The following is a 12,132-nucleotide window of genomic DNA, read 5'->3' as shown; positions in this document are numbered from 1 at the left end:
ATAGACTATTGTGTTATATATATATAACTTTATTTGAATTACTGTAAATTGAAGGCTATTTATGTAACTTTTATTTATGCATTTTTTGAAATGCAAATATTTTAAAAATCCCGATTTCTCTCCCCACGAAATCCACACATCCACATTCCACTCGCTCCTTGAAGGTTCAGGGTATCCTTTTGTATAATCTCAAAATTGTAATTTTCTTCTAAAAGCTTGATTTGCCAATTATCAGCACGTCATGGAACTTCTGCATGCAGTATGCCTTTATCTTGCTTTTATCTTCATAAACTTTAGGACAAAAAACATAACATCAATTTCATGTAATTAAATTTAATTGCTCACAAATATTTGCTATTGAACTCGTACGAAACTCTACTTATAAACTTTCCTCTATGCACTAAATGTCATATCGCAGGCTAAACCACTCTCTTTGGGGCTTAGGACATGACGGTGGTGATTATCAAAAGGTTTTCAAATTCAAATCTTTAATTTCATAGTTGACTTAATATCTTTTTCACATACTATATTAGAAATCAGAAAACATAAAGCATATTCAAATAGTTAGAAAGATAAATCAAAGAAAGGATATTAGGTGCACACACATGCATGCCCATACAAATATGAGCTACAGTTTAAGTGTATTTAAAGATAATCATATTTATAACTTGAAAATACACATCTTAGATGTATTTTAATATAATCGTAGTTATAACTTGAAAACAAACATACACACAAGTTATACTTTAGATGTATTTTTAAATATAATCATAAATAATTATAACTTGAAAATACACACACCTACAACTTATTAGGTGTACTTTAAAATAATCATATATAGTCATAACTTAAAAAAATATTCCTTCTAAAAAAAAGTGTATGTTAATAAATATCACAAAAATTTGTTACCATTTACTTGTTTTTAAAAAGAGTACACTAGTAAGCTACAATAGATGTATTTCAAAATAATTAGTTATTACTTATTAACATATTCGTTTTAAAAATTAAATAGGTATAAAGTGAGTACATAATAAAAAAAAAAGATAGCAGACATGAGAGAGAGATTGCTTAAGTTTGATTAAGTCCAAAACAATCACAATTAGTTATAACTTATTAAGTTTTAAAAATTAAATGGGTATAAAGTGAGTACACAATTAAAAAAAAAAGATAGCAGACAACAGAGAGAGAATCAGAGAAAGAGCTTGCTTAAGCTTGATTAAGTCCAAAACAATCATCACAATGAATTCTTATTGTGATGTATTGTTGAGATTAGACACCTGATTTAAGAGCTTGGACTTATGTCTGCTATAATACAAAAGACCTTGCACTCGTTTTGTCCAATACGATCACAAAGAATTCTTATGGTTAGGCTTATTCTTTAAGAGCTTGGACTCAAGTTTGTCATCGTAGGGGGCACATGCCTAACCTCTTTAATATTCTGATGACACTTTCAGAGTTTAAAGTCAAAATCAAACCGCTTGGTTAGCTGTAGTCCCTTTAAAATCACCCACAGATAGTACATTTATTAACCTAGGTTGACTCTTGAATTAATCTTGATGATATATGCAAGTTGTTTTATTTCAAAAATATCTTTGAAAGGCGTAACCGACAAATCACACCAATGTACAAACATATACATGTTGACATTAAGAGTAGATTTCTTTCAATAGCTTGAAACAAATAAGGTAGATTCTTCATTAAAAATATAAATAAGGTAGACTAATTCTTCGATAATTCTTCACTAAAATATTAAATGGAATCGAACTAAGGAATTTTTAAAAAATATTCTGAGACACCAGATCTAGACAGTAGGAGGTTAGGTTTCCTTCTTTTTCATGCTTAACACACCAAAGTGATATTTATTATAAATATATATATATATATATATATATATATATATATATATATATATATATATATATATATAAACTTAATACTCAATTTAATCCTCTAATTATATTAACGTATTTAGATCAGGTCCCGATATTAAAAAAACTCCAATTAGATCCTATTATTTTTCAAGTTAATGCATCTAGTCATTTCTGTGCAATTGGAGCCAACATTGTTAACTTGCAAGTTTTGATAAGTTCAATTTCTGAACAGTGACAGTTTTTAACAGTCACTTTTATTAAAAATTAAAATAAAAAATCAAGTTTTAAGAAACAGTGACGGCTAAAAACCGTCACTTTCTGGTTTGCTCATCATTCTTCTCCCACCATCGTAAATCTCCACCCAATGGCTCTCAAACTACAGCTACCGAGAAAACCATCACCACTACCAACAGTAACATCAAAACCACAAACATATGGTTCAGTAAGATTATGTGCGTCATGGATCTGGGTTTATGGGTATTGGTCGTGGAGTTTGGCTATGGTTTTGGTGCTCTTTCTCTTTCTCCCCTACCGCGCGTGAATTTGGCCGGGGTTCGGTGCTATGATGTTTTGGTGGTGTGGTGTGTTGGAGATATGGGTTTCGGTGATGGCGTTTGGGGTTTCGGAAGAGATGGTGTTGGGCAAGTCGATCTCCGTGATGAGCCGACGACGGTGAGGGCGAAGACGATGACGTCAACCATGGCATCAAAGGGACCAAAGTGCGTTGGTGTCACTGCGAAGTTGTTCTTCAGTGGTGTTTTTGTTTGGGAGAGTGCAGTCGCGACTATGACAATGCATGTGAGTTTGACTAGAGGTGAAAGAAGGGGATTTAGGGTTTGGAGCACTAATGCTTTCAAGATAAGCATATTTGGCCATGGACAGATTGTCGGAGAACCAAAACAGATATGTAGTTTTTCTTATAATTTTTAATTTTTAAATAATAATAAATGTAATGGCGGTTAAAAACTACCTCTATTCGTAAAGGAAAACTGATGCAATTTGCAATTCTAGGGACGCTGACTTAATTGGATGAAAGCCAAATGGAATCCAATAGAGACATTTTTTAAAATTAAAGGACTTGCTTGAAGTTTTTAAAAATATCATGACCTAATTAAACATTTTAATATAATTAGAGGATCAAATTAAGTATTAAGCCAAACAAAAATACATGCATTTTTTTATAGATATTTTTTTTAACACTCAACTAAACACAAAACAAGCTTCAAGTTGGTAAAATGGATACAAATGTAGTAAAATATTGCCCCAAAATATCATAATAAAAACATAACAGTATGGCCCGTTTGTTTAAGTTTATTAAAATCACATTTTGCTAATAAAATAAGTAATTTAAAAAAATTATGTGTTTGTCTAAATTAATTTGTTTACTATTTTTAATCCCTACTTAAAAAAAATACTTTTTTTAAAAAACATTTTTTTAAAAAAATCAAACAAATTGGCCCTAACGTAACATATATGTTAATGCCACACACTCCTACAACTTAAATGCACCTGGCTATGGCAATTTCAATTACCTTTACATGCACTTGTCATATCAAAGGGTTACTAACATACTATTCCAACAGCAATACACATCAAATTTCCCAATTTTGCTTTAAACCAAACCAAGCTATATGAGAGAGATTTAATGGAGTCCAATAACAAACACAAACATTATTTCTTATTTTTTGCCCGATCATATTTTTCTTTTCATTAACTAGCTAGGCAAGGAAGAAATGAAGTAAAATAAAATTTTATTATTACAGTCTATACTAATGAATTCTTTGTTGCTGATAAAAAAAATAATAAAAATTTATTAAACTCAAATTGAATTGTTTTTTACATATATAAAAAATTAAATTATTATCATTATAACAACTAATCTGTGGACACGATCATTTCCACACTGCTTGCTTAGCCCTAGCAATTAGTGTGGTACTGTGTAATCCAAGCCAAACAGCGATTTCCATGAGTCTTGTCGTTTGACCCTTTCATGAAAGAAAACTCCCTGCCGACTTCACATGGAAATGCAAACTAATATTGACTTGTATTCTTTGTAAGCAAAACCTTATTAAGGTTGCAAGGAAGCTTCTATATTAATTAGCATGATCTTTGAAATTTAATTCAACACATCATGAAAATTACCCACAGCATGTGTCTTATGTAAGCAGCTTCGTAATTAACCTAGTGTTTTAAATGCACTTAGACATATTCATGTGCACCCTTGTATACAAAGACAAACACTAACAATATACTAGTATACTACCTATTTTTGAAGCACACATTTTTGTCATTGGTTTATTTTATTCTTTAAAAACTTAATACTACCTTACAACTAAATTGGCTTTTTAAAGATGAATTAAAAAAATAGAGTATGAAAAAGCATGTTATCAATGTTACTAATTTTGTGGAAATAAAATAATATATTAGTTGTTATTTAATACACAAAGAAAACACAAAAAGGACACGTACGCTACTACTAATTTACTAGTATGTACAGATGAGTATCACCAGTTATGACACATACGTTCAAAGGCTGTGGGGCAAGGTATGGTTGCCTACTCTTTCAAATGCCATTCATGGAATTTATTATGAATGCCACAAAGTAAAACCAGTTTGAGATGGATTTGGTTTTCCATCACGAAATTGCTTGAAACAATTGCTCACAATCGCCATTTATGGCCATGCATTATATTCATGGCCCGGGGCAGGATCCACGTACGAAGGTCAGATTGATTGGCCAAGCACCAACTCGATCTTGACTCTTGAGTACCGATCATATATATTCATTCATCATGCACAATTGTTTAATATTCTGAACACCTATCATAATAAATGAACTTATACAGAACTTCGGCATTTGAAAATTGTGCACAAATAAAATTTCATAAATATAAATGAACTAATTCCGTGAACAAGGTAATATATAGTTACAATACCTAACAAACAACAAAAAGTTATAATTATACTATTAGTGTTGGCCTGAGGACCATCGAGGTGGACGAGCCCTCAGGATCTCATTTTTAGAGGAGCACCAAATTTTTTACTTACTCTATATAAATATTAAAACATCTTTTTATATATGACGTTACAATGTAGCAATGGTAATGTGGGCTGAAGAAATGCTTTTGTTCAGTTGGTTGTAAAATGTAAAGGGATTAAGTTCAGAACATTAGAAAATAATAAAAGTTGAAACTTCTCTATAATATAATAATTTATGATCTTTATGGTGAAATTTTATTTAAAGAATTAAAAGTCATTAGAGAAGTTTTAATAATTAAATCAAAATCAAGCTTTATAATATTTGGTTCTTTTAAAATATTTAATTCTTTCCTAATGCATATTTAACTTATAAAATAATATTAATTATTTATGTTATCGTTGCATCTACTAAAATAAGTTTATCTAAATTAAAAATGTTAATATCCAATTTGCAATCTATGCCACAAGATAGATTAAAAAAATTTACTATCAAAAGTGATTTTTTAAATTGATTATGAACAGATTATTAATAATTTTTTACAAAAAGAAGAACAATATATTAATACTTATAAGGGCATAATTTTTTCAACAGGACACTAAAAATCTCGAGGCCAACACTGTATATTATTGTCCCAAAAAAAAAAACCCTTCACATTAAGCACATACAGAGAAGAAAAAAATTATGATTAATGTCAAAGACTTAGAAATATATATCGAATTGAACGTATCAACACAATTAATTGATGAACTTATTGATAAGTATTTTGAAAGAGAAAGGGGTGATTCATTCAGATGGATCACATTTGACTACTGTTCACAAGCATACAAAGAAGGGCATAATGATAATAGTAGTAGTATGTGAAAGCTTTGGGTTTGCTAGAGTCACCAACAGCTTTATCTAATTAACATTAATGTTTGCTGAGGTTAGAGACTTTAAACTATAAGCAGTAGATCATAATAGAGGTTTCCCAGTCCATCCACATTGAATGCCCCCACGCGGTTTTGAGAAGCACGAAGAGAGATAATAGAGTGTTGGCTCCGAAGCTGATGAGCTGACTTTGGCCTTCAAGAGAAGTTAATGCTTTTGCTGTCAACTTTTGACTATTTGCCTTCCCTCTCTCTTCCTTCAGTCAGCGACCCTTCACACACTCTCTTGCTTTTTTTGCCCTATTTATACACCCTTCATTTTGACTCTTTGCCTTAGAGCAAAATTGCAATTAGTAAGAGGAAAACCAAAAGAGATAAAAGAAGAGAGGGAGATAGATATTATAGCTAGCTAGATAGAGATTAGAAGCTATATAATATACATAAAATTGTATTATAGTGAACTAAAAGAAAAGGGTACAAGGGAAGATGGGAAGGCCACCATGTTGTGATAAAGAAGGTGTAAAGAAAGGACCTTGGACTCCTGAAGAAGACATCATTTTGGTGTCTTATATTCAGGAACATGGTCCTAGCAATTGGAAAGCTGTTCCTGCCAATACTGGTAATTAGTGAATCTTCTTCCACTCATGTTTTGTCTTGTTTTTAGCTAGTTAGGGAAGAAAATTCTGAATTATTGTTTCAGCTGTGATCTGATATTAATAGTACTCTCTTTTTGGTTTGATTTTCAGGGTTGTCAAGGTGCAGTAAGAGTTGTAGACTTAGATGGACTAATTACCTGAGACCAGGAATCAAAAGGGGTAACTTCACAGACCAAGAGGAGAAGATGATAATCCATCTTCAAGCACTTTTAGGGAACAGGTAAATTCATCTTATAGCTTCTTAAACTTCTTTGTTTGCCATAAACACCTAGTTATTGAATTTGGTACCATATATATAATACTAATAATATATTTATTTATAATAATTTTTGAGTTTTTTGTGGGAATTTAATTAAGTTCTTTGGTTTTTATTTTTGGACTCACATGCTAAACTGAAGCACATTGATTATGGTGCAGATGGGCTGCAATAGCTGCTTACCTACCACAAAGAACAGATAATGACATAAAAAACTATTGGAACACCTATTTGAAAAAGAAGCTGAACAAATTGGAAGCAGGTTCTGATCAGGGACATAATATTGGGGTTTCAGTTTCTCAGCCAATGTCAAGAGGCCAGTGGGAAAGAAGGCTTCAAACAGATATCCGCATGGCTAAAAGAGCACTTATTGAAGCACTCTCATCAAACAAGGCATCATCATCATCTACCTTGTTATTAGCTGAATCAAATTCAAACCTCTCCAGTGAAAATAGCATCTTCTATAATAGTAACACTAATAAACCCACAGCACAATCTATGTGCTATGCTTCAAGTGCTGACAACATAGCTCGTTTGTTGAAAGGGTGGATGAAAAATACACCAAAATTAGCCTCATGTGCTGCCTCAGCTGTGACTCAAAATTCCTTTAACAACTTGGCTGGTGCTGACACTGCTTTTAGTGAAGGAATTACAACAACAAAGGGAAGCACAAGCACTAGTACTGTTGAGTTGTCTGAGACTTTTGACTCCTTGTTTGGTTATGAGTCTTTGGATTATTCTTCAAATTCTGAGTTCTCACCATCTCTTTCTCCCGAGGCTACTCCTTTCCAAGATGAGAGCAAGCCAGATATAACTGCAGATGGAATAGACATGCCTTTCTCTTTGCTTGAGAAATGGCTTCTAGATGATGCTGCTTGTCAAGAGAAACTTGGCTTCTAGATTATTAGTTCAATTTGATATGCTTTTTCTCAGTTATAGGAGACTAAGTTGAATCTCTGACTTTGGCCTTCAACCCCCTTTTGGTTTCTAGAAGTGTATATTCCAATCCAATGTTAACATTATTATATTATAATACTACTATCCTATATTAAATGCCTCACTGGGAAAGTTTGTTTCTCTTTATGATAAAGTTCAATGGAGTTAGATTTTGCTTTTGAATTGGTTTGTTTCATTCTTTAATTTGATCAGGAAGTAAAAGTTTAAGTTGACTAATTCTTCCTTATTTTAATTGAGTGTGAGCCAGTAGATTATTGTTTAATTAAGCTATTAATTGATCAGATGAAAAAGAATGAAATGTTCCCTGAATGCTTTACGGCAAAATCAGATAAGTCAACCTAATAAGTCAACCTAATAATCCAAACTTAAAAGTATAACTAATTAACAATAAATTTAATTAGTTTATGATGCGACTTGAGAGTGTTCGTTCTCTATTCATCCCAATAAGACAAATAGTATTTTTTTTTTTCATATCTACTTAGCAGAAAATATTCGAATTTTGTTTGTTTTTGCTTATAAGAAGAGTTTGTTTCGTAAATCAAATGGGATTGGAGTAAATCGTTTCATGTTAGCTTCTTTAATTTTTAAGGTTAAATTGCAGATTTTTTTAAATAAGAGAGTCAAATATCTTTATTTTAAAATAAAGAAAATAAAATTGTAGATTGAATAAAATAGAAAGACAAAAATTACATATAAGTCAAATTGTAATTTTGTATAATTCTTTTTTTTGAAAATTTGGTCTCCTTTAAATTTTTAATCCGTTATTTTGTTCACCTTCGTATTAAGAATTTTTTTTTAATTTTCGATTTTACCTACATTTTATTTTTTTTATTTGGATCTAATTAAACCCTAGACCTAATACATTTAAAGTATCATAAAAATAATTTAATTAATTAAAATATAAAAATAAAATAAATAAACATATACAAATTGAGGATTAAATCAAAATTATATTTTTTTTCTAAAATAAGAGGAAAAAACAAATAAAAAGACTAAAATCACAAATAAGAAATTAAAGGTGGACCAAAATATGAATTTGCCTTTTTTTTTTATAAGTAAAATAAGATTATAAGGGTATCTTAGTCTTGATACATGTCAAACTAAAGGAAAGTGTCGTCACATGCAAAATTCTATAACAAACTGTAAAGTTTGTTTTGTTCATCCACAAACCAATCAAGTTGTTCATAATTTAGCTAGGGTAGTTAGATTTTATGTTGGTCTTCATTGATTTTCATCATTTATCATCTTGTATTGCTGAACAAGTTTCTTTGAAAATAATATGAGCTCATTCTTTTCGGAAAAGAACATCTTAATTAACTGAATTAAATCCCATTTATATAAGAAAAAAAACATTGAACATTATTTATTTGGATTTATATCTTGTCCACGAATTAATTTGATCGAGTTTAAAACACCATTAAAGTTCGAAGAAAACTCTTTAAAATACAATTTTGTTACACATAATGCAAGTAGACCATATCATAGCATGCCAAAAATAATGTTAAACAGACACAACTTTTTCCTTCTTAAAAGATAGCTAAATTATCCATTTGTTGTTAAAAAAAAAATAGCTAAATTGAATATAATGAGTAGAATATCATTACCCAAGTCATGCATAAACTGCATACCAAAATTTGGATTGTCATCAAGCAAGATAGCAATTAGTGACTATTAGCTTCCTCAACGAAAAATAACATATGTTTTTGCTTGAGATAAAAAATTTCTTTTACCTAAGTTAACTTGAGTATCTAAAATAACCCGCTAATATATCATTAATTAGCACTTTAATTTGAGAGGTACAAAACTCTTCCAAAAGTTTTTAAAAATAATATGGAAAAATTCCTAATAGTAGCTGAGTTTGTAAAAAAGAATAAGTTGATTTAATGGTAAAAAAAGTTGGAAAAATCCTCCTTCCGCACCCATTGATTTGGCAAGTCGCTACATAAAGAAAAAAGAACCCAAGACATTTACTAGATCTACCAACAATAACTCTTCTTCCTACAATCCTACACATAAAATCTCCCCTTCACCTCCAAATTCAACTCTAGTAATTATAATACCACTCTCTCATTTCAACAACATATATATACAACCTATCAAGTGAGACTTGATAAAAGTGAGAAAAAGGAATGTTTCAGGCTAGAATTGTCAATTCAAATGTGTTGCCAAAATGAAGCCTCTTCCCCATTTATGACCTTTCTTGTTACGCTTTATATAAACCATGAAGTTTGAACATGATCAATTAGCAATATATTCTCTATTGAGCACAAATTCCTCTACCGAACCGAACTTATAGAAGAATCTTATTAAGAATTCCCTACATGCTAAATTCCTATGTTACCATACTTATGAACTAAAATTGGATACCCAACAATGACAAAATCTACTACAAGTTGCTACCTCCATTTAGCTAATAAACATAGGTTAACAAGTTTTAATCAAGTCCTTTCCTATTAAATCACTACAATATTTTAAATAAGAAATTTTGCCCCATCTAATTCCCATGCAATTTCAGGACGACCATCTCCATGGACCACAAGAAAGTTCTATGTAACTCTTTTAAAACACTCAAGACATCTTTTAACATTTTGTAAAATGAAAGACAAAATAAAGGTAAAATAGATAATATAAAATTTACTAGTACAATGAGGTCACCTAAAGACAATTTCTTTCATTTCCATTGTATCGAAGCTTCATTTACTCTATAATCGATGACAAAATACAATCTTTTTTGGATTTGCACCTATCGGTAATCCAAGAAACTTAAAAGGAAGGTTTTCTTTTTGTACCGTAGTAAAGAAATTAGCGTTGCTTCCAGAAAAAACACTCAAATAAACTATATTTTAAGCATAAAATATGTTTTTAATTTTTTAAAAATTTGAAAGTTCAATTTTAGTCTTTCTAAAAAAATTTATCCATTTTTTATCGTTTTAATTTTAAAATATATCACTTTTTATCTTTCAAGTACTATTTAAATCATTTTCGTCTATTTATAAAAAAAATACTATTTAAATTAGTTTGAAGATCAAAAGAGGTGTATTTCAAAATTAGTGGAACAAAAAGTAACAATTTTTTTATAGAAAGTAAAACTGAACTTCAAAAACTTTAGAGAAGTTAAAAATATATTTTACCAAAAAAATTCTTTAGCCCAGAATAAGTTTAAATCCTTGAAAAATAGCCTTTAAGCCCTTAAATTTTCCATTGGTGGCTCTTCAACCAACAATGTATCATCTTCATACAGTGACAATGAAATTAATATTGACCGCCCCATTAATCGAGAATCTAGAAACAGTAGGAAAAAAAGGTGGGTAAGGATCCTCTTACCTTAATTAAGCCCCTAAACATAATTATTTTCTTCATTGAACAACCATTAACGAGCATAAAAAAAGTGCCACATGGAACACACATGTTCATATATATTCAAGTTCTCCATCTCTCACAAAGGTCTAGCTAGCCTCCATAAGTTTTATACAATTTGTTATATGAATATTTTGGGACAATTTTTTTAATATATATAAAATCTTACAGATTTTATTCAAAACACAATTATTTAATGTCTACAGAAAAAAGATATAAATTTTTCTCATGACTACAATGTAAAAATCTCACATGGAAATGTCCATTTTTAATATATACAGGATGGTTAAGCCAACGCCACACCTTAAACTTCTTGTAGTTGATTTTATCTTTGGTTGTAGCTAGTGTTCAACTTTGCATTAGCGTAGAAAACTATCAGAAGCATACCAACTATTTTCTTATAATAGTGTGTCGTATGCAACTTTCAGGATCAAATTGGTGTATTTTAAAAAAGAATTATAGACCAAAATGAATTTTTTAAAATTTTAGACACCAAATCAAATGTTTTAAAATAACTTAGGAATTAAATTGATAATTAAGTCTTTAATAAACTTTTCACATATGGCCTGATCTTTATTAATTAGGGTCTAATTTTGTCATATACGTGCATGTTGAGTTTTAATGAGTTTAAATTTCATTACCACCTGACCCCTGTGTGTCTTTTTTCAGTCATTATTTCCAGTAACAATGATTTAAAAGTATAGTTACTTTCTAAATAATTGATATTGATGAAAATTACAAGCTCATTTAACTCTGTAAAGGCCAAAACAACTTATCAGCTCTATCAATAGTCATAACCAACACCAATTATTATCAAACCACTCTTGCATATCAGTCATATAAGCACCCTATTAAGTGAGACTTGGTATATACGCAACGAAAAGAAAGTTCTCATCTAGCATTGTTGATTGTGACAAAATCAAACATGTTCTCGTTTTTTACATTTTTAGACACACGTTGGGAAAACCAAAAGCAGTACCACATGATTAATATCATCCACCAAGTTGAAGTAGAAGAAGTTTCAATCAGACTCTACATTCTTATATTACAGTATTTTTAGGATAAAAGTGAAAGTAAAAAAAAAAACCATTAGAATCTACGAGAATTAACCACCTACATTTAATTAATAAGCTCAAATAATTTTTTTTTAAAAAACCTTTTATCTCTAAACCACCACAAGAATTTGGTT

At 30.2% G+C, this 12,132-nt stretch overlaps 1 protein-coding gene across 1 annotated transcript; it reads left to right on the top strand.

Annotated features, from left to right (window-relative positions):
* Window positions 1–5,867: 5,867 nt before the first annotated feature.
* On the top strand, window positions 5,868–7,719 carry LOC114381869 (myb-related protein 306-like). Its single transcript, XM_028341097.1, has 3 exons — window positions 5,868–6,336; window positions 6,464–6,593; window positions 6,791–7,719. The coding sequence occupies exons 1-3, from the start codon at window positions 6,204–6,206 to the stop codon at window positions 7,527–7,529; spliced, it is 1,002 nt and encodes a 333-aa protein (XP_028196898.1). The 5' UTR covers window positions 5,868–6,203; the 3' UTR covers window positions 7,530–7,719.
* The last annotated feature ends 4,413 nt before the right edge of the window (window positions 7,720–12,132 follow it).

The sequence above is a fragment of the Glycine soja genome, chromosome 13 (assembly GCF_004193775.1).
Source record: "Glycine soja cultivar W05 chromosome 13, ASM419377v2, whole genome shotgun sequence".
Taxonomy (NCBI): domain Eukaryota; kingdom Viridiplantae; phylum Streptophyta; class Magnoliopsida; order Fabales; family Fabaceae; genus Glycine; species Glycine soja.
The sequence above is the reverse complement of the archived record's forward strand: the minus strand, read 5'-3'. Positions and strand labels throughout refer to the sequence as shown.

Coding starts and splice junctions, on each gene's coding strand:
- LOC114381869 (XM_028341097.1), top strand. CDS start 6,204: ATGGGAAGGCCACCATGTTGTGATAAAGAAGGTGTAAAGAAAGGACCT. Junction 6,337..6,463: donor AGCTGTTCCTGCCAATACTG/GTAATTAGTGAA, acceptor TTTGATTTTCAG/GGTTGTCAAGGTGCAGTAAG. Junction 6,594..6,790: donor CAAGCACTTTTAGGGAACAG/GTAAATTCATCT, acceptor ATTATGGTGCAG/ATGGGCTGCAATAGCTGCTT.